The sequence below is a fragment of the Dromiciops gliroides genome, chromosome 1 (assembly GCF_019393635.1).
Source record: "Dromiciops gliroides isolate mDroGli1 chromosome 1, mDroGli1.pri, whole genome shotgun sequence".
Classification (NCBI taxonomy): Eukaryota; Metazoa; Chordata; class Mammalia; order Microbiotheria; family Microbiotheriidae; genus Dromiciops; species Dromiciops gliroides.
The window spans coordinates 530,620,747-530,648,711 of NC_057861.1; the positions used below are offsets into that span (position 1 = coordinate 530,620,747).

Below are 27,965 nucleotides of genomic sequence, written 5' to 3' on the forward strand. Positions count from 1 at the left end.
CTTTAGTTTAATAGCAGTTAAGCAAGTGTAGTGGGTTAGTGAGTGTGGGGAACAGACAGCCCTTATTCCAGTGGTTACTACTGCATTCCCCAAAGGAAGGCTCTAAATGCTAAAAGCTCTCTATAGTAAAATATTTAAACTAATAAGCAAGTGGTTCTCCCTGTAGGCTCCTGCTGGTGTGTTTCATGCTGTTAATCTCTTTTTGAAATGCGAGAGCATGTTTTGATATAGATTACAAAAACACTAGCTGCCAAGGTGCTTGTAGACTTAGAAGGCCAAGCTATAAGAGCAGGAACATTGATTGAAGATCTCTGGAGCTAAAGTTAGTCTTGCAAAAAGATGTTTTCTTTTCTCCATGTATGGCTGTCTTGCACCTTTTGAAATTGTTTTTACATATTTCTACCAGCAATTTCCAATTTAGCATGCTGGCTACAATACCTAGGAAATGTTTATTACAATTATGACTAAATGCCATTACTATAAAAGTAATTCAAATGTGTGCTGTCTTCTGTGGGGAAGATAGCTATGGTGCTAATTTATTTTTTGCCTGTTTTGTCATGGTCCATGGGGACAAGATAGAATGCTGAAGACTAATGTCTTCCACTCTCCTTTTTGCTTCTCAAGCTCTCTGTTGCCTTTTTTGTGTGTGCAGGTGTCTATGGTGTTCAAAGGCAGTGTCAGGAATTTATATGGCGTGTCCCACCAGTCCTGCCAGGAACACTGACAGTGTGTGGTTCCCTCTTATCATGTACAATTGGGGTTCAGAATCCTACTGGAGATCCAAAGGGCCTATAGGATAAGGCCCAAATGCCATCATCTGGCTTTCAAAGTTTTCTGCATCCTGGCTACAAAGAAGTCTTACTTTCCATTAATCCCATTCACAAGTCCTCTGTTCCAGTTCAACTGGATGGACTAAGTCAAATCAACAAATAATTAATTATCAAGTTGATTGTCAACATGGAGTAGTGGAAAAGGAATTAGATTTTTAATCAGAGAAGCTCGATTTGAACTTTGGCTCTGCTTCTTACCACCTAGATTATCCTGAACAAAACCCATTTTCTGAGTCTCAGTTTCCCTCTTTATAGAATGAGAAGGTTGGATTAGATGATCTTGAAGATCCCTTCTAGCTCAGAATCCATGATCCTACTCTGTATAAATGCATTGAGAATGTTGCAAAGGGTAATGATGAAAAATATCAAGTCCCTGCACTGGAGGGGCCCCCAATTTAATTGTAGAGATGATACACAAATATGTGAAATTTTACATAATAATACATCAGTCTTTAAATAATCATTCAAGATAAGAATAGAATAGATGTTATGAGGTTTACCATGATTAATTGTCCTCTCAATTGTACAGACTTTCATTGCTGAAGGGGGAGTTCAGCAGAAAGACATGATTTCAGGCTGGAGTGCTTAGGGAAGGCTTTACATACATAAGTGGTGGGAGTTGAAGATTGGTAGATTGGTGAGGAGCTGTGTTGCCATTTAGCTTTTCAAATATTTGTCATGTCTAAATTAGACTACTGGCGCTTTGAGGGTAAGCACTGCTATTTTACTAATTTTGTATCCCTCATATCACCTGGCACAGGGAACAAGTGATAGGAAACACTCAGTAAATATTTATTAATTTGATTATGATTTCCCATCAAATATTCTAATCACTTAAATTCTTTCAATGCATCAGGTGATTCTTTAAAACTATATCAGATGTAGAAGAGTATACTGATAAAGTCATAGGTTCAGCTTTTTAAAAGATATCCATGGATATCTGCTGGGATTTGTAACAGCTGTTGTCACCTTGAAATAAGTAGCCTGTGGAAGAAAAGACAATGTTCTTGTGTTTTGGGGTTTGTTTGTTTGTTTGTTTTTGCAGGGCAATAAGGGTTAAGTGACTTGCCCAGGGTCACACAGCTAGACTCGCCCAGGGTCAAGTGTCTGAGGCCGGATTTGAACTCAGGTCCTCCTGAATCCAGGGCCAGTGCTCTATCCACTGGGCCACCTAGCTGCCCCCAAGACAATGTTCTTGTATGAGAAAGAGGGAGCCAAAGGAAAAAAATGAGTGGGGAGCCTTCCTATCTCCCTAATACTGCCTTAGTTATGAATGCACACAAAGAATAGAATTCTGATAGTCATAAGATCATATCTCTGGAGCCAGGAAGGACCTCAGAGGCTTTCTAGTTCAACCCTCTCATTTTACAGATGAGGAGACTCAGGCCCAGAGAGTTTTAATGATTTGCCCACAGTCACACAGCTAGTTACTGGCAGAAGTGGAAACTGAACTCATTCCCACTGTGATCTAAAACTCAGTGCTCTTCCCACTGAGCCACAATGCCTACTTGTTCTCCATGGTAATAATCATCAACCCTTTCCATTAGTCCCTTCTGGGTGAAGAACAACCACAGGAGGAAGGGGTAAAGGCAAAGCAGGGTTTTCCTGGTTGCAGTGAAGATCTCTGGGAGCATGTGAAACATTGCAAAGAACTACCTATTTGAAGAAACTCTGGGGGATGTGTCACACTCCCCTTGTAAGTTTAGTGGTCCCATCTGATGACTTCCCTGTTGTCTCTCTGCCTGATAAATTATCTGAAGGCTCTGAGGGCAATAAACTTGTAAACAAACCCCTCCTAGAGCCAATGATTTAGGATTCCAGTAGCAAGAACCTGTGATTCAAAAGATCACCAAACTCAGAGATTCTATAATCATACCCCCCCCCCAAAAAAAAAAAAACCCACCAACCCAAACTTCCCAACTCAAGAGAATATAAGTGAAGGGGCAGCATAAGAATAAAACGGGTATCACAGTCTTTTCATACAGTATTTATAGAAACATGACAAGTACAAGTTTTGTCTTCAAGTAGGGGCTATTAATTTTTAATATAAGCAGCCATCTCTAGGGAGTAGAAGCTTTAGGGCTCATCATAAACTGCCTCCCTGGATGGAAAGCCCAAAGCAAATGAATCCACTGGGCTCCAACAGAGTATTCTCTTAAGAAAGATCCTGAAAAGATAATACACAAGTACTGACTTCCTGGCAGGTCACAGATGGTGCTGAGACCAGGGAGGCAAGACCGAGTATATATCTTCTGTCAGAAATGAGCAAGTTGCTTATCAAATCCTGGTCCCAACTGTATGCTGAGTTCAAAGCTGAATGGCAAGTTAATTTCAGACAGCACTACCTTTGGTATGGTGTAGAGAACAGTGAATACATGGAGGAAAACAGGCCCTAGAGGCCCCATAAAATGAAAGTCTGATTTCATAGAAAACTTGGAGCATATCCCACAAAAGGATGGGGGGAAGAGCTACATAGCCACAGCTGTGATTTTTAGTTCTTAGAAATGGTCTACAAATAGAGATCTTCAGTGGGCTTTCTCATTCTTTCTCAAGCCTTGCTTCTCCATACATTTGTCCATGTCTAGAAATTATTCCCTTGTGGTCCCCACTCTTACCCAGAATAATCCCATTCGGTTCCTCTGGTGGCTGCCACACAATCCGCACTGAGGTCAGCCTCACTTCAGGAAACACAAGTCTCACAGGTGGACCTGGAGCTGAAGGAAATAAACTCAACATTTCAACGAGCCGGATTTTATGCACTTAATAGCATCTTTCAGGTACATGATGGAGCCAAAAGACTTCTGTGGACTGGCCCGGTCACCTAATCAGGGTGCAAGAAACTGTTTCTACAGGAAAATGTGTTCCAAATTAGAAACAACTGACTTGCAAAAACAAGCTTTTGGAACACAGCTGTACTATAAAGGGAGTTCCCTGTAACTTGGCATTATTCTCTATAAGCCTGAGGAATTTCCTCATTTTATCTTGCCTCTATTTGAAATGACAGACTCTAAACCTTAGAACACCAAAGAAATAGAGGGTCTAGCACTGGGTATGTTGCATTGTTAGATACATTCATATTATTTATTCTAGAAATCTGCGGAGGTATCATTATTTCCCCACTAAAACAGGAGCTCCATAAGGGCAGAGACAGCATCTTATCTAAACTTGGCCACCTCCCCTAGTGCCTATCACAGTACTTTACAGTACTGTATTTGCATACAGTATGCATTTAATAAATGTCTTGAATACTTGTAGGATTACTGTATGAATCACTATATGGAAACACACATGTAAATCCCACCTTCTATAGAAAGCTATTCCATCTCTCAGCTCCAGGCTTTTCTCTGGATGTTCCCCATGCCTGGAAGGTTCTCTCCCCCCTCCTCCCTGACTACTGTCTTCTCTGGCTTCCTTTAAGCCCCACCTAGAATCCCATCTTTTATAGGAAGCCTTTTCTACCCCTTCTTAATGCTGGCATCTTCCCTCTGTTAATTATTTACTATTTATCCTACATGTAGCATGCTCTGTATGCATGTGTTTGCATGTTGTCTCCCCTATTCGATTATATGCTCCTTGAGGGCAGGAACTATCTTTTGCCTCTTTTTGTATCCTGTGATAAAATAATGGAATTTGGCAGACTCCCAGGGGTCTCACCTAATTGATTTAGTATTGTTTGAGAAACTAAGTACCTACTTGGAATGATTAGATATAGGCCACATCTGGCCTGCCCTGAGTGACATATACAGCTGACATCAGGAGGGGGACCAATCTTGGCCATACAGCTTGAAGGACCTCCCTTTTGGGGGAGGGAGAGAAAAGGTAGAAAAGAGAAGGCTGAGGCTGGGAGCTCTCTCTTTTCTGTTGGTGAGCTTCCAAGAGCGGACTGGAGAGGGGCTGCACAGCCCATAGAAACTACATACCCCAGGTAGTGAGTTAATAGAAACAAGACCAGTTCTTCGAATTAGCTGAACTGGAAGCGAGTTTGGGGATTGAGTCAGTCTTTGATAGAGCCAGGGAGCGTATCCATTTTTCTCTTCCGCTATTCCCCTGTCCCTGGCTTTATTAACTTCACCTTTGTTGTGTATTTTATTTCCATTAATAAAACCTGATTTGTTTGCAGAAAAGAGGCTGTTAATCTCCTTTCTTATTGGCTTGGTAGAAATAACTAAAAAAGGCAGTTTGGAAGGGAGGGAACATTGGACTTAGAGGTTCCTCATTATTTTCTGAACCCCAATATTATGGCAAGGCACCTAATTAACTCTCCCCATATTAATTTTGGTCTCTACAATCCCCAGCACTAACATGGTGCCTGATACAGAGTGGGTGCTTAAATATTTATTGATTGATTATTGATTGATACAAATGCAAAATGGAAGTAAAGAATTAAATAATTTAAATTTAGATACCAATTTCCTGCCATCTTTGGCTAATCACTATGCCTTCTGTACTTCAGTCAGCTCATTTGAAAAATGGAGATTCAATTAAATTCACTAAGCATTTATTGAGTTCCTTCTATTTGCCAGATATTGTACTAGGAACCAAAGATGTCAGTTGAAAAACATGAAATAGTCCCTTCTCTCACAGAGTTCCCATTCTACTGGACAGTGCAGGGAGCGACAGTATATACCTAGACAAATGCACATAAACACAGGTTATGCACTGGAAGCTGCTTCATAATTATTAAGGACTCTGAAAATTAAAAACATAATGACAGCAAAGTCATTGGGATTATATTGTCAGGTCTTGATTTTTCAGGGGCTGATTTTCCAGATTATAGATTATGCAGGTTACTTCCTTCTCTTGTTTATCTCTCCTGCTTGATGCCCTTTAACATTTTTAATATTTCCTAACAGTTCCATTAGTGGATTATACCTTCACTCTATACTAGTGAACATGTGGCAAATGGAGAGGAGAAAAAAATCAGGTCATTCAATCTGGCTCCATGTTTGCCTTTCCAGTTAAAAGACCTTGTGGAAGAGACTAAAATTCTCTTTTAAAATGATTTTTTAAAAAATATCATCTGTGATTTTCAATTATCCACACTAATTGAGAGCTAACTAGAACCAGATGGCTATCTCAGTTCTTTTGTATGGTACAAGGGCACCAAGAATCTAGGATGTCAGAGTCCTTGTAAGATATATTTACATGAATGATCAGGCAAATAAGTTGTGTGACCTGTGTAAGAATGATTCTATCATCAAATTTCTTTCTGGTAACTCAATACCTGATTACATAGTAGGAAAGAAGGCCCATGGATCTAGTTATACTAAATAAAATACGTCTGTTTCAGCCCCTTTGAATTGTTATGGGCATCTATGCCCCTTTCTCCTCTCCTCCAAGTTTACTTTTAGACCAGCCTTTCTGACTTTGAATATGCATTATGAACACCTGTGTTTGAGCATAATAAGTACACAAATGAGGCCATGAGCACATTAACAGAGACAACTGGCAGTCAAGTCTTCTGTCTCAGGTTCACAAGTTGGTACTAATTCGAAAATGCGTAGGCACTGAAATTGGCCTGTAGCATAAATCCCACCTGTGTTATCATTCTGGCTGATATTTTTAATTAAATTTGAATAGAGAGGGAGACACAACATGTTTATGTTGGGAGTGTGGAGAGAGAACAATCTGTGTCACTTGCCAACATGTACTTTAGGAGGAAACGACTATAATTGCCTCCTACTTGAACAATTTCCCCATTTCCCCTATCTCCTTTTAGTACATGGCATTCAAAAGACTCTCTTTCCCTACTGAGTTTTATAACAAGAATCTTGCCCCCATTTTCCTTCTTACAAAGTTGCCCCACATGTCTCTGAGCTCCTGACTTATAGGAAAAATGAACATAACAATGAAAGATTATCATCCTCTTTATCTGGGCAAAGCCCAGTAGCCTCAATCTCTCAGTCTAAGGTGGAGAAAATAGAGCTTTCACTCAGCAGTTCAAACGTATTTGCAGCTAACTTAATTACTTCAATAAAGTTGCTTAAGAAAATTTACAGTTATTTCATTTCTGTTAGGAGCTTTTGATTCCCAAGGTGGATTTTTTTTTATTAGGATCAATAATTTTTTCCCTTGACATATTCATTATACTCTACTTAATAATGAAAATGTAAAGGAGCTAACCTTTAAGTGTTTGACATCTGCAAAGCGGAAAAAAACATATTTACCGATGATTTAAACTTCCATAAAAACAAAGCAGTCAGGATGTACTTGTTATTCAGTCCTGCTAATACAGGAATCTGGGGACTTCTCCAAGCCCTTCAAACACATCAAACTGTATATGGGAAGTTCTAATTATCTCTGGTAATGCAAACAGTGAGAACTGGAAGAAGCACCAAGAGGATTGAGGCATACAGGTCAATAACAGATTTTTTTTTTTCTGGATTTGTATAGACACCAAATAGAATGCCAGTTTTATATTTTTTATAGTTCCAACCCAAGCCAGCATTTACTGCTCCTTACTACAGCACTGTCTATTGCAGAGTTATGATTGAAATTCTGCATAGGTTCATAATTAGGCTGTAAAAATTCACTCCAGGCTGAAATTGGCCATATAAATGCTCTGTGACTGAAAAACAACTTTGTTTTGTTTTCATCAACGGGAAAAAAAATTAGTTTGAAAATTAAGTTGAAAATGACAAAAATCTAAACTGTTTTGATTAGAAAGGAAAAGCTGGAAAACAAATGGGGAAAGCAAAGGTGCAAATCATAAACTCACCATCATCCTTCGTTCTCTCTAAAAGGGGAGGAGAGCTTGGGATTCCATTTCCAATGCGTGTGAATGCCAGCACCTGGAGCTCATAGAGCACGTACTTCCGTAAGCCTGCCAGCAGAACCGACTGTGTGTGGTTCCCTCTCACTACATGGGTTTTGGGTTCGGACTCCAAATTTTTGGCCTTGAATAGAATCTGAAGCATCAACAGACACGAGGGAATAGTTATTATAATTTGATACATCTGTACAGAACCCCCAACATGGATGGATAATATGGGCTGTCTTTAAATATAAGCCAAAGGCAGGACTGCATCTCTCCTGAAAAAGCAACTGTGTATGAGGTTTATGGCTCTAGTTTTTACAGGGCCTGCTATATGTCATGGGCTTTTACAAATGTATCTTATTTGATCTTTTTTTTTTTTCAGGGCAATGAGGATTAAGTGACCTTCCCAGGGTCACACAGCTAGTAAGTGTCAAGTGTCTGAGGCCAGATTTGAACTCAGGTCCTCCTGAATCCAGGGTAGGTGTTTTATCCACTGTGCCACCTAGCTGCCTCTATGGCTCCAGTTTTTAAAGATGGCATTTGGGAGGTTGAGAGGAACACTCGCGAAATTGCAACATTTAGATTGAATTATAGATGTCCATAAGTTGGAAAGTTATCTTCCTATTCATTATTTGAGGAAGTTGTAGCATCCAACTGGAGGGGGACAAATTGTGTCTCCCAACACAAAGTCTTGACCACAAAGAGATAAAGCCTTCTGAGGAAAAGGACTAATGTGCATTACATTTATACAGTTCCAAGTGACAACTTTGTTCATGCTCCTTGAGAATGATGACTCATCAGAAGGGACCTTGTGAAATGAGTCAAGTGTAGGCCAAGGACCATTCGGTCACTTCTTCATAAGCCATCTCAGGTTTTTGGGTTTTCTAGATGATGATGCATTACTTCAAAGAGCTTCTAGAAGCAGTGAGTGAATCAGAAGGGAATGTTTAAATGGAAGGCTATGAGCTACTGGTGAAAACCTAGGAAAAGGATCTAGCACTGAGACCACACTGTGTGTTCTCTCTGAGGATGCCAATATAATATGTTGCTACAACCAAAAAAAAAAAAAGACCAACAAAATGCGGGACATCAGTGAAAAGGGTAGTGTAAGCCAGAAAACATCATCCTCCCATTATATAAAATACCATCCCTCTACACTTATAATGCAGCACCCATGCCACTACACTCTGACAAAGAAATAACAGATCTACAAAAAGTAATGAATGGAAACTCGAGTGATTCCTGGGATGTGGGACTCCTATATAATGCCAATCTGGAGAGTCAATGTTTGACAGGGACACAATCACAATCTGTAATACAAATGGTATGGATAAGGTCAGTGGGGTCTAGTTCCAAACTAGAAATACCACAAGCCAGTACCTTTGGTGGCAAGGTATCTCCCACCATGCTGGGTGCTAGAGGTGATAGAGAAGAAGAGGGACAGGGGTGGAATTGTGGAGCAGTTAATACAGTGCTGGGTATACAGTCAGGAAGACCTGAATTCAAATCCGGTCTCAAATATTTATCAGCTGTAAGACTCTAGTAGGTCACTTAATCTCTGTCTGCTTCCATTTCAATAAATCCATACTTAATAAATGCCTTCTATGTGCCAGGCACTATACTAAGCATTGGGAATATAAAATGAGGCAAAAGATAGTCCGTGCCTTCAAGGAACTCATGATCTAATGGGGGAGACAATACAGAAACAAACATACAAACAAGCTAGAAACAGTATAAGTAGGAGATGATTAACACAGGGAAGCCATTAGAATTAAGAGGGGCTGGAAGAGGCTTCCTACAAAAGATGGGATTTGGGTTGAGATTTAAAGGAAGCCAGGGAAGGCTGTAGGTGGGAAGGAGGAGGGAGAGAATTCCAGGTATGGGGGTTAGTCAGAAAAAAACCTGGAGCCAAGAGATGCAGTCTTGTTCTTGGAACAGGCAGGAGGCCAGTGTCACTGGATCAAAGAAACACGTCAGGGACTAAGGTGTAGGTAGACTGGAAAGGTAGGAATGAGCCAAGTTATGAAGGCCTTTGAATGTCAAAAAGAGGATTTTGTATTTGATCCTTGAGGTAAGAGGAAGACAATGGAGTCTATTGAATAGGAGGGTAGGAAGGATGGAGGAGAGACTTGAGACAGGCCAACCCACCAGTAGTCCAGGTATGATGGGAGGTGGGGCCTGCACCAGAATTCTGGTAGTGTTAGAGGAGAGATGAGGACATATTCAGGAGAAGTTGCAAAGGTGAAACCAACAAGCCTTGGCAACAGCTTGGATATGGGGGAGTGGTGAGAGATGATGAGGAGTCCAGGATGACACCTAGGTTATGAACCTGAGAGGTTAGAAGGATAGCATTGTTCTCTGCAGTAATAGGGAAAGGGTTTAGGGGGAAAGATAATGAATTACATTTTGGACATGTTGAATTTAAGATATTGACTGGACATCCAGTTCAAGAAGTCTGAAAAGCAATTGAAGATGTGAGATTGAAGGTCAGCAGAGAGATTGGTATTGAGTTTCCTCATTTAACCTCCTTCTGCCTCAGTTTCCTCAGTAAAAGGGGGCTAATAATAGGACCTACCTCAGAGGGTTGTTGTGAGAATCAAATGAGATATTTGTAAACTGCTTTACAATCTTTAAGGCACTAGAAAATGCTGACTATTATTATTAGCTATTATTAAGAGAAATACTGGGTATAATCCTTCCTCTAAAAATCTCGCAGCCCTCTAGTGAAGTGTAGAAAAATGGTAGAGTGGATAGAATAATAGACTTGGGAAACAGGAAGACCAACTTCCTTAAGCTCTCTCAGTGTTCTCATCTATAAAATGGAAATAATAATACTTGCAGCCCCTACCATTCGGGATTGTGGCGAGATTCAAGTGAGATAATGTTTCCAAAGTGTTTTGCCAACTGAAAAGTGCTATGCAAATATCAATTGTTTCTATAACAAAAAGGAGTCATGATGCACACAGCAGGTAACAGGCAATTCATTTTTCTAGGAAATAAAAATCAACTGAGAAAAGGACTTAGATAAATTTATGATTTACAGAGCCATAAATCCTAAAATTAGAGAATTTCTGAATTGGAAGAGACAGACCCTCAGTTGACATCTAGTAAGCCATGTCTGAATTTTTGTTAATGCCTTCTACAATATACCCAGAAAATGTCCATGTTTCATGTTTCATCTGTGAGTAGACAACCTTCTGGAGGGCCCATTTCTCTAAGTGAGAGCTCTGTGGCTTTAAGAGATGCTAACCTAGACTTTCAAGCTGAGGTCAGAGAAAAAGAAAACTGTAGCCTTTCACTACAGGTCACTTTGGAACTCAGTGAGCAACAGGACATGGAGGGTCTGGCCTTGTGGGATGATTTGCTCCTCCACATTTGCAGATCACCAACAATATTTATCCACTCGAACTATGCTGGAGACTATAAACCTAAGGGACACGTAACTGAATGTGGCAAAAAATTCTTCAACAGTAAAAGGTTACCTATACCTATTTTATATACCCAGGTTTGTGAAAAAATTTCTCAGGTGAAAAGGGGTCTCCATTAGAAAAAGTTTAAGAAGCCCAGCTACAGAGGATTAAAAAAAAGTGATGTGGTCCTTGCCTTCAAGGATCTTGTAGTCTAGATTGGAAGACAAAACATAAGATAATTACAGAATAATAGAAGCCTATTTAATACAGTGCTGGTTATATTTTTAAAGCTAAGAGCTATAGTTCAGTTAAAGAAGAGATCAATGTGGCCTGATCAAAGCCTATGTGAAGATGCTGGGCCTTAGATCCTCTGGACACATGGAGGGAAGAGCAAGGCCATGGCAGGCAGGCAGGCCAAAATGAATAAAAACTTGAAAGTGGTATCAAGCATGGTGTGTGCAAAAATGACAGCTTCCCTGAAAAGGGGGTTTATATAAAGGAGTAATGGGAAATGAATTTGCTGTAACACAAATGGCAACTTTAAAACCCACAAATATCAAGGTTGTTTTTTTTAAAATAACAGTATATACATTTATACCTTATAACCCAGTATGAGTCCATTCTGGTCTTGGTCAGGTACAGAAGCCCAAGTCAATAAAATCTGAGTGGAGCTTACGGCCTCAACAGTCACATTTTCAGGAGCAGCTGATGGAACTGTAAGGAACAGAAATTAGGAACATCAATGGCCAATCAATGAAACAATTAAGTGCCTACTAGGTGCCAAGCATTGTGCTTGTTGCTGAGGATACAAGGCAAAAGACTACTGCCCCCACAGGAGTGTTTTTCCCCAGGGGGAAAACTACATGTCCACATATAAAAGCAAGGCTTCTACAAACTATGAAGCAGTTTGACTGTGAGTCCCATTTTATGTTGAATATTAATGATAAAACCGATGTTGAAATTAAAATGTCTTCTGAGCACTTAGGAGTGATCAGAATTAAACCTGTCTTAGAACAATAGAAATATAAATCTCTTCAATATTAGCAATTAATATCAGAAATCCTTAGATACTTAGAAGCTTATTCATGTTTCCTGAGTGAGTCCAATCAAGAATTTTGTACTGTCACTGACTTCATTAACTTAATGGAAATAAAAGAAGCTTCTTGTCTCAAAAAAAGTTAGAAAAACTCAAGTTATAGTACCATGAGCTAAATCAGATTTCAGAGGCCATCTCTTCTTGTCTAGCCCTCTCTCTCCCATTTTATATATGAGGAAACTGAGGTTCCCCAAAGCATTAGAGGTAAAATTCGAACCCAGATACACTGACTAGCTATATTGCTTTTTCCATTGTAGCATTCAGTTGTCTTAATTCACACCAAAACAGAAAAGATTCATTTCTGGGTAAACAGTAGGACTTGAGGGTTTTTGAAGACAATCTACACTGAAACCCAGAGAAGAACTGAAAAATATAAGCTTAGGGCCTCACATCTTTCACTTGGTATTTGATCTTGTTCAAAATAGAGAAATGGAGAATTATGAGCAAATGGTAGTTTTATCTACACAATTAAGAGTTATGTTACTTTTCCCCTTGAGATATATATTTTTTAAATTTAAGGGGAAAACCCCCCAGTAATTTAAAAGTAAGTTTGCACTTTTTGACCTGAGCCAACAAAAAGAATTTCTGTTTGCCTTGTTACTAAATTCTAAATATAATTTTTGGGAGCTACGCCTGTGATTTCATAGATATTGGAAATTCCTTATAGAAAAACTCCCTCTCATTGCAGATTGGCAACTCATCTGTATGCTATAGATATATAGAGTTGTTTGGAACCCTAAGAAGTTGGGTGAATTGCTCATAGGTTTGAACCACCCTAACCACTACTCCACAGTGCTTCTCAAACAGGAATCTCATGTTTCTTGATATGTTTAAACCATTCAGATATAATTGAAGTCCAGAGACCTGAGCTTTCCCTTCCCCAAGATTCTGGGCTTACATAGACTAGGGCTGGTCTTATGGGTTGACCCAAGTTGGAAATTTATCAGATATAGTTCATATTGAAGTTTTCCTAAATATGGACAACTGTTCTCTTACAAACACTTGAGATAAACAAATGTATATCAGGTATGGTATAATATGTATTTCACCCCACAGAACTGGCTAAGAATACAAGGGACTCACCGGATCTTACAACCAATATAGGGGAAAAAATAAGGCACTTAAAGGATGAACGGGAACCCATAAGTAGCTATGTATAACACATGAAGTACTCACATAGCTCATACATTTCTTTTGGAAGGGAACTGAACTTGGAGTGGCTATTGGGGCAACCCTTTGTCATTCCTTGTGGGTCCCAATTTCCCATAGACCAAGTCTATCACTGATTGCTAGCGAATGAAATGGAAGAAATTCCTTCTCCCCTCTTTTCAAGTTCAACTTTCCAAGAGTACCCATGACATTCTAGAAAAAAAGCACTAAGAAAAGAAAAGAAAAAAAAGAAAGAAAAGAAAAGAAAAGAAAGAACTGAGAAACGTCTGTTGTTCTACTGTAGGGAAGCATAAAAAGATAGGTCCTTTGAAAGAATCTGTCCTCTTGAATCCCAGCAGCATCTTTAGGGCAATCACTGTTACTTAAAACCAGTCAGGAGTCATGTGTGTCCTTAACAATGTACCAAAGGACATGGCCACAGTTTCTATGGGGCAGTGCTTGCCTAACTCCAGACAAAGTAATACATCTTGTAACACCATTAAATTGATTATTTTATTGCTGTTCAGTCATTCAATCATGTCTGACCCTTTGTGACCCTGTGGACCATACTATCCATGGGGTTTTCTTGGCAAAGATACTGGAGTGGTTTGTAATTTCCTTCTCCAGTGGATTAAAGCAAACAGAAATTAAGTGACTTGCCCAGGGTCACACAGCTTGTAAGTATTTGAAATCAGGTCTTCCTAACTCCAGGCCCAGCACTCTATCCACTGAGTCACCTAACTGCTCTCACATTGATCATAGTTATTATAAAATTAACTGAGGGAGTCTCTTAATTTATCCCCTTTATATAATATATATTAAGATATTCACTTGATTAAGCTTAAATAGGAAAAATTAAACCCATTCCTTTTCCTAATGTGGCTATTATTCTTGAGAATGTCATTAATCTTTCATAATGTGGGGGCAGTTAGATGGCACAATATTTAGATAGTGGATAGGAGTCAGGAAGAACTGAATTCAATCCCACCTCAGGTACTTAACTAGCTCTGTGACTCTGGATAAATCACTTAACCTTTTTTCTTCTCAGTTTCCTTATCTGTATAATGGGGATAACAATAGCAAGTGCTTCCCAGGGTTGTTGTAAGAACCAAATGAGATCACTTCAAAGTGCTTAGCACACTGTCTGGCACATAGCAAACACTATGTAATAGTTATTGTTGTTATTGTGATTTTGTAGTGATCCTCTAGGTTTGTAATTTTAGAATGATCCCAATTTTAGAATGATCTAGCTACACTCATCAATGTATTATGCATGGATTAAATGTGCAAGAATGCATTATCTTTGCATCACCCTTGTTATTATAATGTAGGAAAAGGGCTTGGGTTTTTTTTTTTTTTCTATCTGTATCTCTGATTTGATCTCACTAAATCCAGATCCTAACTTTGGGACAGGTGCTCACACAGCTGAAACAACACACTGTTCCTTAAGGTGGAATGTAAACTCTTTATGGGCAGGAATGTTTAGCTTTGTCTTCCTGGCGCCTGGCATTGTGCCAGGTCACAGTAGGTGCTTAAGCTCACCTACTATATTTGTTGAGTTGGATTGAACATAATATTTTACATCTGATTTGTTTTACTAATTTTCTCATTTGCCGTTTACCTTTGTATGAGCGGGCAGAGCTCAAAGGATCATGGAAACACAGATTTAGGGCCAGTAGGGACCTCTGAGGTCATTTAGGCCAATGGCCTCATTTTACATTGCTATGAAGTAACTTACTTAATACTACATGGGTTAGAAAACGGCAGTCAGGTGTCAATCCCAGGACTCTTCACTTTGGGATACTAATCCTATGGACCCAGATAAGCTACTGAAGAAGATAAGGAAAATGCATCGTTTTGTTGGTAAATTTTCCAAAAGAATCCCCTATTAGTGCTAGAAGGAATATGTTTTCTCTCCAATGTTTTCCTTGTGGCCTAAAGAAAGTAATCAGAAATATACCTCTGAAGTGTTGGCCCTAGAGGCCAGAAGGGAAGAATGGGTGTGTGAGCATACAACACTAAAGCAAACACTTAAATTTAATTTTTAACTACATCATTAACCAATTAACCAGAACGCAAGTGGAAAGTCTTTGCTTCAGAGTACTGTCTGCACAGTTTCATAAAATCTGATTCTTAAATTTTCCCACAATGACACAGTTTTATCTTTCAGATTTATCTTCCTCTTCAAGTATATAATTATGTTAAAGGAAAATAGATTGCCATAAGCCACGAATGTCTATAGAGAGCTGCCATAACTTTATCTGGAGATCTTCACCCAGTTACTCTCACATCAATCATTTTTCTAGCTAAAGACCAAAAACAAACAAAAAAGGTATGGGGGAGGGAGAAGAGAAAACTTTAAGAGCTGGGTAAAGGCCAGTCTCTTGGTATATTTACCCATTAAAATTTGAACTGCTTTCTAAGAAACATAAGGAAGCATGGGAGATCTTTCTGGTCGCTAGGGTGTAACAATGCACTCCAACCAGGACACCATCAGCAGGCTCATTAAGTGACATTTACTGAGTCTCAGGTATGTATAGAGAATGGTGTTAGAAATAGCATTGTGCAGTGGTCTCCATTAGAATGTAAAGTCCTTTCAAATTTCTCCCAGTGCTTTCTATGGCATCCTATGCAGTGGATACTCAATAAATATTGTTGACTGACAGAGAAGGGGAAACATGACAACAGTGTAACAATAAAGATGGGAATGTTAACTTGTCCATGACCTTAAGAGAGCCATCACTCTCCTGCTCCCCAAGTGAAGATGGCTGTCATATTTTATTTAATTATTTCAGGGAAGGCAGCACTGCCCAGTTAATAGAAAATTTTATCAGAGTGCTCATCAGAAGGAAGATAAATTCATATTCCATGTGTGAAGGCAGAGGATGAATCTGTGGTTAACCATCTGTGAGCTGTCCATCAGGCCTGAGTACTGGAAGCCAGTATATATATATATATATATATATATATATATATATATATATATATGTATGTATGTATGTATGTATGTATGTATATATATATATTTTATGGCACGGGACTTTAAAAAGTTGAAAATAGGAAAAAGTAATACCTATCGGGGGTTGATGGGAATCACTCATAGGAAAGTCTTTGGATTACTGATGGAAGCACTGGCAGCTTTCTGGAATGTTTTAAAAACAAAACTGGACCTTGCCTGTATAAATCTCCTACTGCCCTATAAGAGGGGCCCAGGCTTTGCTTTCTAGGTCTAATAACAGTTTTATTTAGTCCAGTCATGAGTGAGGACATCTCTATCCCATGTTACTGTCCTAAGTCTGAAATGACAACAGACCACAGCTGCCATAACATACATCCACATCTCTGTATTTGTCTCTAGTTGCTTTCACTGTGCCACACAAATTTCACTTTGACATTTGCCAAGAAATTGTTTTAAAATATGCTTATCATTTTTTAAAAAAGGCTGATGAACTAGTACCTTGAATCAGCTATGAATTAAAGGAAGCATTGCCACTTTCATTGGGGAAAATTTTTTTAAAACCCACAACATTTATATGATATTATTTTCCCATTTTATCTTAGAGGAGGTTGAGAGCTCCAAATAGATTTTATGGCCAAAATCATAGTGTTGCACCCCATTCCTGCCATTAAAAAAAAAAAGAAGTGAGTCACCATAGCAACACAACAAATGCTCCTCTCAATTCCTTAACTGTTTCCTGGAGGTCAGTCTCTAAAAAACACTAAGTGCTCAATTCTTACTTCCTACCAGTGAGTAATCACTGATGTTTTTCCCCTAAGACCTGGTTATGCACATCCATTTACTGTAGGTACCCTGTGTCCTAGAGAATGAGTACAAATGAGTGGTTTGGATCAGGTTAGCTATGTGGCAGGTTAGATGGCTACATATCTTAAAACCAGAACATTAAGGGAAAAGAAACTTCATTTTCAGGTTTTAGACAGTCAATAGTCATATCTTTATGACCTCAAATGATACTAATGCAACTGTGACTGGCTAATAGGGGCCTAGTCACTCAGGCAAGCATAGTCTACTTTGCCCGATGTCAAATCCATGTGGCTGCTTCCACAAAAGGAGAATAAAGAGCCATATCCTCTACTTCAGAAAATGTATAGGTATTCTGTAGCTATTTCCTGTTGACTCACTGCATGACTGTAGAATTTTTTTTTTTAAATTGGATGCTGAGTTGGAATGAAGAACATACAGAGGAACTCAATCTCTTGTTCTTTCTTTTAAGGTGTAAAGGTGATCTCTGGAAAGCTGATAGATTGTGCCCCTCCCTCCACGGCTGGCTCATGAGTATAACACCTCCTAGGCAGGACTATATATGGGATGGGGTGACCTATCTGTGACTTTTTTCCTTTGGTACAAAGTCTTTTTAGATCTTGGAATATTAGAAAAGCAACCTGAGGTCCATTGGCAGAACAAGGGAAGGTGAATAATGTCCTTGAACCAGACTGGAAGTGAGTGTATTTGGCAGCTGAGATATTGTGCCCTGATGGCAAAGTAATGACTAGTTTATCAGCTATACTGTACCCAGAAGTTAACTTGATGGTGGGGAGAATTTTTGTTGCTTCCACATTAAGACTGAGTCCACTCTCCCTATGCACTAAGGAAGTAGAGGGGATAGTCCAGTTCAAAGAGATGTTTTTATGCTTTGGTTCTTGCCATATCTTAACAATAATTATTTCTTTAGTAAAACCAACTTAACGTTAATTGGTTAATCAACAGTGAGGAGGAATCAACTGGTTAATTTGATAGTGGGGGTACTAATCATGGGTATCCATGATATTAAGGAGATATTAGTTGGCACTGGGAGAGTGATATGAGGGGCGGATGCATGTGAGAATGAGGGCTCGAGCTGAATGGAAGATGTAGCTGAGCTCTGGGGACTCTAACCCTAATCCTAACCCTATACCCACGAGTACAAGAGGAGATGGGATAGTAAATCCAAAGTTTATTTACACAAAATTAACAATATGTAGAAAATATCAGTTTATATACCTGTTGGCACAGTAAAATAACATTTCAAGGCTTATTCAAACTCTTCTCAACCTAATTAGCTGCTTCCTGATGGATTTTTTGTTTTGTTTTGTTTTTTGGTGGGGTAATTGGGGTTAAGTGACTTGCCCAGGGTCACACAGCTACTAAGTGTCAAGTGTCTGAGGCCGGATTTGAACTCAGGTACTCCTGACTCCAGGGGCGGTGCTCTATCCACTGTGCCACCTAGCTGCCCCTCTTGATGGATTTTTATCCCTTTTCTCCCTCAATTTCTTCAGTCTCCTAGACCCTCACCAGCCCCGTTCACCTCTGTTGCTTTCCAATCTCTTCATATTATACAGAGCCTTATTTACACATACTAAGTATTGTAGGTGTCATGAAACCAGTTTAAACCTCTTTCAAAGCCTTGCTTAAATTTCGTTATGAATGTTCTGTTCCATGTAAGAGATATCAGCTCTTCCAGAAAATAGTTTAGAAAGAATTCTTACTGAGTCAGTTTGTGCAAGTTACAGGTTGCTAAATACTGCTGAGACAACTTTCCCCAAGAATATATCATCTAAGTAACTAGACACTATACAAATGAAACTATACATCTTCCAGCTAAATAAATCAACTGCTGAAGGGGGAGGGAGGTGGGGTGGAAGAGTGTGATGGTGGGGAGAGGAGAAAAGCAGACTAAAAAGAATAAAGTAAAAATTTACCTCCTACTCCACTCCTGTGTCTCAAGGTGATTCATTTACTTTACTAAAAACAACTTCTTTAACTTCTTCTGAGGACTGAGGTGGGAAAAGCACACTTTTCCATGAAAAGGGCACATGACTCAACCTCAATATTGGCCAAGATTCTACTTTTGACCTTAATAGGTTGACAATTTATACCACTATATATGGGAGTGGATCTGTAATTTCATTGGTATGGGGAACACCCAGGTGACAAGACTCCCTCTACCAATACATGTCAGCACATTCTTTCTAACGTTTTAGTCTCAGAGAATTACCTGTAGCCCTGTGACCTTAAGTGACTTTTCAGTGTCACAGAGTCAGTGCATGTCAAAGGCAGGCTGAGGCCATGTCTGTAACCCACCATACCATGCTGTCTGCCTCACATGGGATATTCAGATACTTCAGTTGACCTTGGAACCTTCTCCATGTGGGTGCTTCCTTCAATGATATAGATCTCAATCTGCTCATGCCTGACCCTTCTGTGAAACTCTTGTCCAAGTCCTCCAATAAGTCTGCCATAGTGGGTCCACCCAATCAGCCAGGGTCCTTCTCCATCTTTTCTTACCAAATGGTAATATCAGTGGAACAAAAGGGCTTTTCATTGTTTACCCTTCACACAATCAGCCTGTTTTCTTTTTTCATTCATTCATTTCTTTAATGATATCCTTTATTTGGCTTCTTAATTATTTATTGTTTAGAATGTGTTTCAGACTGTTCCTGTTAACCCTTCTATTGCCCCCTGGATGATGCTTCACTTCAATTTCTCTCAGACTATTTGACTTGCAAAAATACAATGCCAGAAGAATACTGGTTATTTACAGAGGGCCCAGAATCACCAAAATAACTTTACAGTTTCACAAAGACAATAATCCATCTAGTTTTCCTCCACAGTCCAATTCTGAGCTCAATTTACAATCCATCTGCAGCATCTGATCAAGGTATATGCCAGTGAATGAGCTCCACAGATTTTCCATCTAATTGTGCATCTCATTCTGGACTATGGGCATACCTCATCCCTTTCCTACATGAATACTTAGAATTCTGATTCATTAGGAGGAAATGTCATATACTAGAGTTCTGGGCTGACTGAAGAGATTTGCATATTAGTTCTGATTCTACCACTAACTTACTTGGGCAAGTCATTTCTCCTCTCATCTCTGAGGCTTGGGTTCCCTATTTGCAAAATGGAAGAAGGCAAGGAAGAGATAAGTAGATTAGGGCAGATGACAAATTTAATCTTCTTCCTTTTGCCTTCCTCAGGTCTTTAGAAATCACCTGGGGGGGGGGCAGCTAGATGGCGCAGTGGATAGAGCACCAGCCCTGGATTCAGGAGTACCTGAGTTCGAATCCAGCCTCAGACACTTAACACTTACTAGCTGTGTGACCCTGGGCAAGTCACTTAACCCCAATTGCCTCACAAAAAAAAAAAACACCAAAAAAAACCACACACACAAAAAAGAAATCACCTGGGGAAGTTTTGATCAACAACAAGATGCTTGTGTAACTCCTCTCAAAACCTTTTTAGCACATTGAGATTCTGAATACAGTCACATATACGCACACATACATATCACAGTGGTATGACATCACTGTTCAGTTGGACCAAAACTACAACCACAACAACAACAACAAAATTTAAACATAGATTGTGGGCAAGTTGGGGCTCCACCATTAGGCAAGTTTTCATTTTCTTAAAATCCTGAGTTTTACAAGAAATGTTTCTTTTCTTGGATCAGAATGAGCTTTATTTTGGAAAACTGAGTCTCAGACATACGTTTCCTTTTTTTAAAAAAAGTTTTTTCTAAGTCCTTTCAAAAATCAATAAGACAAAGATATCAAAGAAATATATCTTTAAAACTCTCTGCTTTGTGCATGGTCACAGCTTGGTCTAATCTTTCATTTCTGACATTAAAAAACCTCCAGTTTTGGAAGCAACTTTGAGAAGTCATCTAACCTATCTTTTCTCCCATCTTTAGAAAAGGACATTCTTAAACAGTCATCCTATTTTGAAGATCATTAGTAACCCATTCCAGTGGATTCTAACTCTTACTCACCAAATTCATCTTCCTATCTAATCCAAATTACTGATGTTATGGTTTAAGGCCATTTCCTCTTATTTTGTCTTCAGGAAAGGTGGAGAATAGATGTAACTAGCCTATGTAAAAGCTCTTCATATACTTAAAGAGCATTACAGGCAGTCCCCACCTTTAGAAGCAATACATGCCCAAAGATCCATCTTAAAGCGGACTGTAGTAAGTCATAATCCTGACTGTGCACGTAGTGTTACAGTCTCTATCTTGGTAATCAAGTTTGTTGTCACTAGGTAGGAACCAGTGAATAAAGCAAGGACAAGCAGTGAGAAGTGAAGTCTAAGTCTTTATTAAGCAGCTTTGAACAAGCAGAGCAGTGAAATGGAAACAGTGAAAAGTAGGCACTGTTGGTATTAAATTGCTCTTCAGCCTTCTTTTCTCAAGGTTCGATAATTCTAGTCTCCTTAGCTTTCTTCAAAAAACTCGATTTGCCCACCCATTAATTATCACTGTTGCTCCCTTAACTCTTTCCAAGTTCTCCTCATCTCTCTGGAGCACCATAATAGGAGATGGTACTATAAGAAGAGTCTGGCTAGCACTGAACATACTGGGAAATATACCCCAATGTTCCTGATATCTTGTGTATGCTATACAATAGCTAGGCTACTCAACTTATAGACTGGATTCTAAGGTACCACAAATATTCAATTCAGTGAGATAAACCAGTTGTCTGGATGCTTGGGCAGAGATGAAAAGAACATACATAGTCTGGGCTCTTGTGGCGAACTAAGACAAATTCAAATGGAATGCAAATGCAAATGACTATTTGTGGATCCTATTACCATGCCTGCTTCCTAATAGCTACACTACATAGCTGACTCATTGATTATATGAACTAAATAATCAGAAGGTTTCTTTTTAGCTTTAATCTTTTATGATCAACAGATATTTACTTTTTAAAAAAAATATTTCACTTTATCTTGTTATTCAATCTTTTGATTTGTTTTAGGTAACTCTCTATAAGACCAAGTTATTGTCATCATATCATCAATTGCATCAGTTGTAGTAACAAAATATTCTCCCCATAAACCTGGAGTGCATTCCCCCACAATGACATACAACATCAGTGGGATGAGTAGGTTCCCAGAGTACACCTGTAGAGAAGATTCCTTTTGGAAACACAGGTGCTGAACAATTCGTGTTTCTAGCACTGCAGAGCCCCAATGTCATTTCTCTTACAGCAATGTTCTCATGGTGCTCCACCTGGGTACAGCATCTCTGTTTAGTTCAGTTTGTACTACCTTCTACTTCACCTAAAGCTACCTTACTATGCATGTTTCTGATTAGTTTGCCAATCCAAGAAGGTCACGGTGAATTCCAACTTTGTCCTTTATGATTTTTGGCTATCTCTCTACCCCACTGGTATCACCTGCAAACTTAAATAATGTGCTATCTTGTTCCATCACCTTGGTTCTTGGGGAAAATGCTGAATAACATTGGGTTCAGGACCAATGGAACACAATTTCTATTTTTCATATAATGATAGATGTATATTTTAAAATATAATTATAGTGAAAATTAGTGATGTGAGAAAAGCAGAAGGAAATGAGGATAGCAAGAAATTACAGCTGCAGTTAGCACTAAATGAAATGGTTTAAGATTTTGCTGCTGCACCAACATTAGAATGAAAGCAGAAAGCTAGGAAATAATTTTTATAGCCAGTATTTTTGATAGAGGTCTTATTTCTCAAATATATAGAGAACTGAATCAAACTTATAAGAATGTAAGTCATTCCCCAATTGACAAATGATGAAAGGATATGAACAGGCAGTTTTTAGATGAAGAAATTAAAGTTATCTACAGTAATATGAAAAAATGCTCTAAATCACAACTGATTAGAGATGTAACGATTGGAATGACACCACCTGCTGGAGACTTACTGTAGAAAAGCTCCACCATGAAAGGAAGGTCTTTGAGGGCAAGACCATGCGTCTTTTCTTTGGCATGAGGAAGTGAACGTTTGCTGGTGGGAGGAGGAAGGGGGAGCCTGGCGCTCTGTCTCTCTCTCTTTCCTGAGGACGCTGGTGGAGAAGGGCGCTAGAAATGTGCTCTCCCTTTAATAGATAGATGAATGTAGGCCTTTTTCTCTCTCTTTACCAAATTCTTATTCTCCTTAATAAATGCTTAAAAGCCTAACTCTTGCTAAAGCTTATAATTTATTGGCAACCACTCATTAGATATTTTAGACAGTTTAGCTAGAATTTTAGCCCTTAACAGATGGCTGACCACGAAGAGGAAAACTGAACCTCACTCTTCTGATCTTCCAGTTGGGTAAGAAATTTCCCCTACCCTGTCCCTTTAAATCTGAAGTATTGCTGAATTGCCAGGTGTTTTCCCTTTAAATTTTTTCAAATGAACCTTTTAAACTCCCTAATTACCCTATTTTTTATTTTAGTCTGTTTAATCAGACAAATGGGAGATAAGATCATGTTAATGCTTTGTTTTTGTGGATTTTCTATTTTTATTTTTATTTTTGTTAGAAGAGCCAGCAAGGTGCTCACACAAGGGACTATCTCCCCCTCTCCCAGCCATGCTTTTTCAGAGAAACCTTGGCCTCCTGCATTTTTTTCAAATTTGAATGCTAAGGGATTCTCTAATTTTGCATGCCTGGAGGCAACGACCCAACTCTAGAAGCAGTGGGGGAGGAGAACCCAGGCCTGAGTTCAAAATCAAGTCTGATTCAAATTGCCCTGGTCCCTCCCCTTCTCTCCAGACCCCACCTTCTACTCCTCCCATGGCCAAGCCCATTGCTTCCCTTGTCCTGGAAGTCCAGAGATCTAATGAGCATGCTTTCTCTACCTGCATTTGCAGCTTCAGGCTCAGCCTTTCCCCAGCCTGGCTGTGCTTCTGAGACAAACTTAGAAAACCCTTTAAATTCCAGATATGCTCATTTTGTTCATAATTTTGCTAATCTGCTTTTGTCTTTAATTAGTAACCTTATAAAGTATTTGTATGGTGAAAAGACTGACAGACAATATAGAGGGATTGAAGAAGAAAAATGTAAGCTGAATAAGAATGACAATCATCAACATAGTTCAAGACTCAGCTTCTTTTTGCCATGGAAGGGTATATATTTTACAGAAATGTAGAAGTAAGCAGCAAGGTATTGATATGAGTATTGGGGATTTTAGATATTGGAATCAAAAGTGTTCTGAATTCACTCAGAGTAATAGTATCAGTTCAGAGGTTACATAGGATTTCTATGCTATTACATCTATATTTTGACATTAATGGTATGGGTCTATTTTCATAGAGATTTTCATGCTTTTGAGATTGTGTTTTATACTTAGTTGTTTTTTTTTAAAAAGAGAGAATATTTGTAAAAGCTTTTTATAGTCATGTTATCAAGTTTATGTTTTATAATACTCTTATTAATATTAAGTTCATAATCATTTAGATTTCCCTAGTTTGAATTTCATTGTCTTTTATTGTTCCATGTGTATTTTCTTCTATTCATTCATCTATCTAATTTTGAAACATTGCAAGATGGTTTTGATTTAATAATACAATGTTAATTCTAGGAGTATTGTGCTCCCATATTCTGAGTTGTTTGTTTTTGCTATTTTTTTCTCTCAACTGATTATTTGATCAAACTCTTTAAAGCATTTCCCTGGCAAATTGGTTGCCATGGCAAGTGTAAATTGATTCCAGAAGTATTATTTTTGATCAGCATATTCAAAAAAAAAAAGGGGGGGGGGGAGCATTTGTAAAAGTTTTCTTTTTTTCAAAAAAAAGTTTTCTTTGAGATTGTGTTGTGCTTTAACTTGTATTTAAGTATGTTCCGATTTTTCACAAAAGTAATTGTATACTAAGTAAAAAAAGGGGTATTATTTGAAATTGTTGCATAATTATATATTATATTCTGAGTCAAGATGTATTAACATTTTTTTGCGATCATTTATTATCCTCAATTTTTAAATCCATATGAGACTTGGATTATGGGAACTTATCATTTAAGACATTAATTGCCTTTATTCTGAGTTAGCAGATGCCAGTTGGCCAAGATACCATCCAATCACAAGAGGAATACATGCAAGAGCAGACATTGAACTGTCACATGAGGGGAGACCTGCATGAAGTCAAGGTATGGCCAAGGGAACAGCTTTTGACAAATGTTGAGGTTGGATTCTCTTGGTTTAATATTTTATTCTCTTTTCCCCCACAATATTGTACAGATGGCTGGAAGTATTCATCCCACCCATCTCATTCTACACCTGGCTTCTATGCCCCCTTCTATATGCCTGATGCCATGGACATCTCAATCCCATGCATCTGATTAAGTCTAACTCAGTTTCCTCCAATATGTTCAGTGGCATGGACATATATTCCATCTACCTATTTTAAGCCTGGCATACTGCATGGGCAGTATATATTGCTTAAGTTTGGGAATGCTCATATCCCATCAGTTCTCTGTTCTTTTATGGTAACCCCCATAATTATCTCAGGTGTCATGATAAATAACAGTGTTGAATTTGGCCTTGACATCTGTTACCAATTATATTAGATTTTTCAATTTCTCATAAGGGTATGAGGATAATTAGGCAGATGATGCAAAAAGTGATGAAACAAAGGTAAAAATTATTTTTAAAAATTAATATTGCAGCAATTGTCTTCTCAATTACCCTCCATAAGGGGGGACTATAGTAATATCAAGTTTTAAAGAATGTTTCCATTTTTGTTTTATTATATGTTTCATGTGTAACAACTAAGATTCTGAATTCCCTTAGACATGTTTTTGAGAACGTTCATTGTTTGATTTGATTATTGACAAAGCTATTTTAAAGTTGTGTTAAGCTCAATTTTGTAGGAAATTTTCCTGGTTGATTACCAGCATCCACACATCAACCCCTGAAAAGACTTCCATTCCATGACTACATCTAGAGGACATCTGAGAAAAGACTTTCAGAGACTTTAAATGAACAGTTTTGTTTTGTTGTTGTTGTTTTTTTTCTTTTTCTCTTTCTGTTATAATATACACCATCTGTAACATATACTCTCTGCAGAGGCCCTCCCTTTGCTGGTTCATGAGGACAAAAAACTGCCCCTCTGGACAAAACTTTCCTCTCTCCCTTTTCTATATTGTTATTAACATATTGTTAGTTAGCATAGGCTATTATATTCTGTTATTTTTGATTGTCTCATCAAGGAAACGTCTCGTTTCTTGAAGAAATAAAGTGGGGACCGTAATGATTAGAATGATGCCCCCTGCTGGAGACTTACTGTAGAAAAGTTCTGCCATGAAAGGAAGGTCTTTGAGGGCAAGACCATGCATCTTTTTTTGGCATGAGCAAGTGACATTTGCTGGTGGGAGGAGGAAGGGGGAGCCTGGTGCTCTGTCTCTCTCTCTTTCCTGAGGTGGAGAAGGGAGCTAGAAATGTGTTCTCCCTTTAATAGATAGATGAATGTAGGCCTTTCTCTCTCTCTTTACCAAATTCTTATTTTCCTTAATAAATGCTTAAAAGCCTAACTCTTGCTAAAGCTTATAATTTATTGGTGACCACTCATTAGATATTTTAGACAGTTTAGCTAGAATTTTAGCCCTTAACAGAGAAAAAGCAAGTTAAAACAACTCTGAGGTACCATCTCACACAAATTGGATTGACTAATATTACAGAAAAGGCAAATAATAAATGTTGGAGAAGATGTGGGAAACTTGGAATACTAATGCATTGTTGGTGGAGCTGTGAACTGATCCAACCATTCTGGAGAGCAATTTGTTAGTATGCCCAAAGGGCTATAAAACTGACGCAGCACTACCACTTCTAGGTCTGTATCCCAAAGAGATTATAAAAAAGGAAAAAGAGACCCACATGTACAAAAATATTTACAGCAGCTCTTTTTGTGTAGTGGCAAATAATTGGAAATTGAGGAAATGCCCATGAATTGGGGAATGGCTGAACAAATTGTGGTATATGATTGTTGAAGAATACTATTGTGCTATAAGAAATGATAAGCAGGCAGATTAAAAAAAAAAACCTGGAAAGACTTATACAAACTGATCCTGAGTGAAGTGATCAGAACCAGGAGAGCATTGTGCACAGTAACAGAAATATTGTGTGATGATCAACTGAGAAACTTGGGTCTTCTCAGCAATACAATGATCCAAGACAATTCCGAAAGACCCATGATGGAAAATGTTCTTTACATCCAGAAAGTACTATGGAGTCTGAATATAGATTTTCACTTTTTTTTCTTTCTTTGGTTTTTCCCTTTTGTTCTGATTCTTCTTTCACAACATGACTAATGTGGAAATATGTTCAATATGATTTCACTGTATAACCTATATCATATTGATTGCTGTCTTGGGGAGAGAGGAGGGAGAAAAATATAGAACTCAAAATCTTCTAAAAATGAATGTTGAAAACTACCCTTAGATGTAATTGGAAAAAAAATACTATTAAGTAGGGGGAAAAATTTTGCTGCTGCTAATGCTTCAGGGAGGAGGGGAAGGTTAGTGCCTAACCTCTAAGTCATCTATGGGTTTCAGAGTCCCTAATTTTTCCTATCCCCATTTCTAGAGAGAGGGCTAAGGATGTTCTTAGGGATATTTTCTTGGCTGGCAGATTTTTGAGAAAATATTTACAATATATAAATATAAATGTTGACACTAAAAAAATTAACAATTGGCACTCATGAGCTGGCATGATCAGCATATTTCTGCTTCCAATTGTAAAGAGGATTCTTATATATGGGTTGGACTAAATGAAGTCTGAAGTCCTTTCAACTCTGAGATCCTATGATTCTATGAATTAATGTGTTCATGATATATTTCTTCTGCCTTGCTTTTTGTTTAAAACAGGGCTCCTCAAGCCCTCTGCTTTGGAACTGTTTGAGTAAACTTGATTTTCTTGATTGGAGTTATTGCATATACATGGAAGTTTGTTCGTTCATTCATTCATTCATTCGTTCGTTCGT

At 38.4% G+C, this 27,965-nt stretch overlaps 1 protein-coding gene across 1 annotated transcript in view; it reads right to left on the bottom strand.

Annotated features, from left to right (window-relative positions):
* The window catches only part of SDK1 (sidekick cell adhesion molecule 1), a 1,142,665-nt gene that overhangs the window by 176,736 nt on the left and 937,964 nt on the right, over positions 1 to 27,965 (bottom strand). Inside the window, 3 exon segments of the mRNA XM_043999243.1 lie at positions 3,446 to 3,544; positions 7,549 to 7,738; positions 11,596 to 11,711. Coding sequence (XP_043855178.1) covers positions 3,446 to 3,544; positions 7,549 to 7,738; positions 11,596 to 11,711 — 405 coding nt within the window.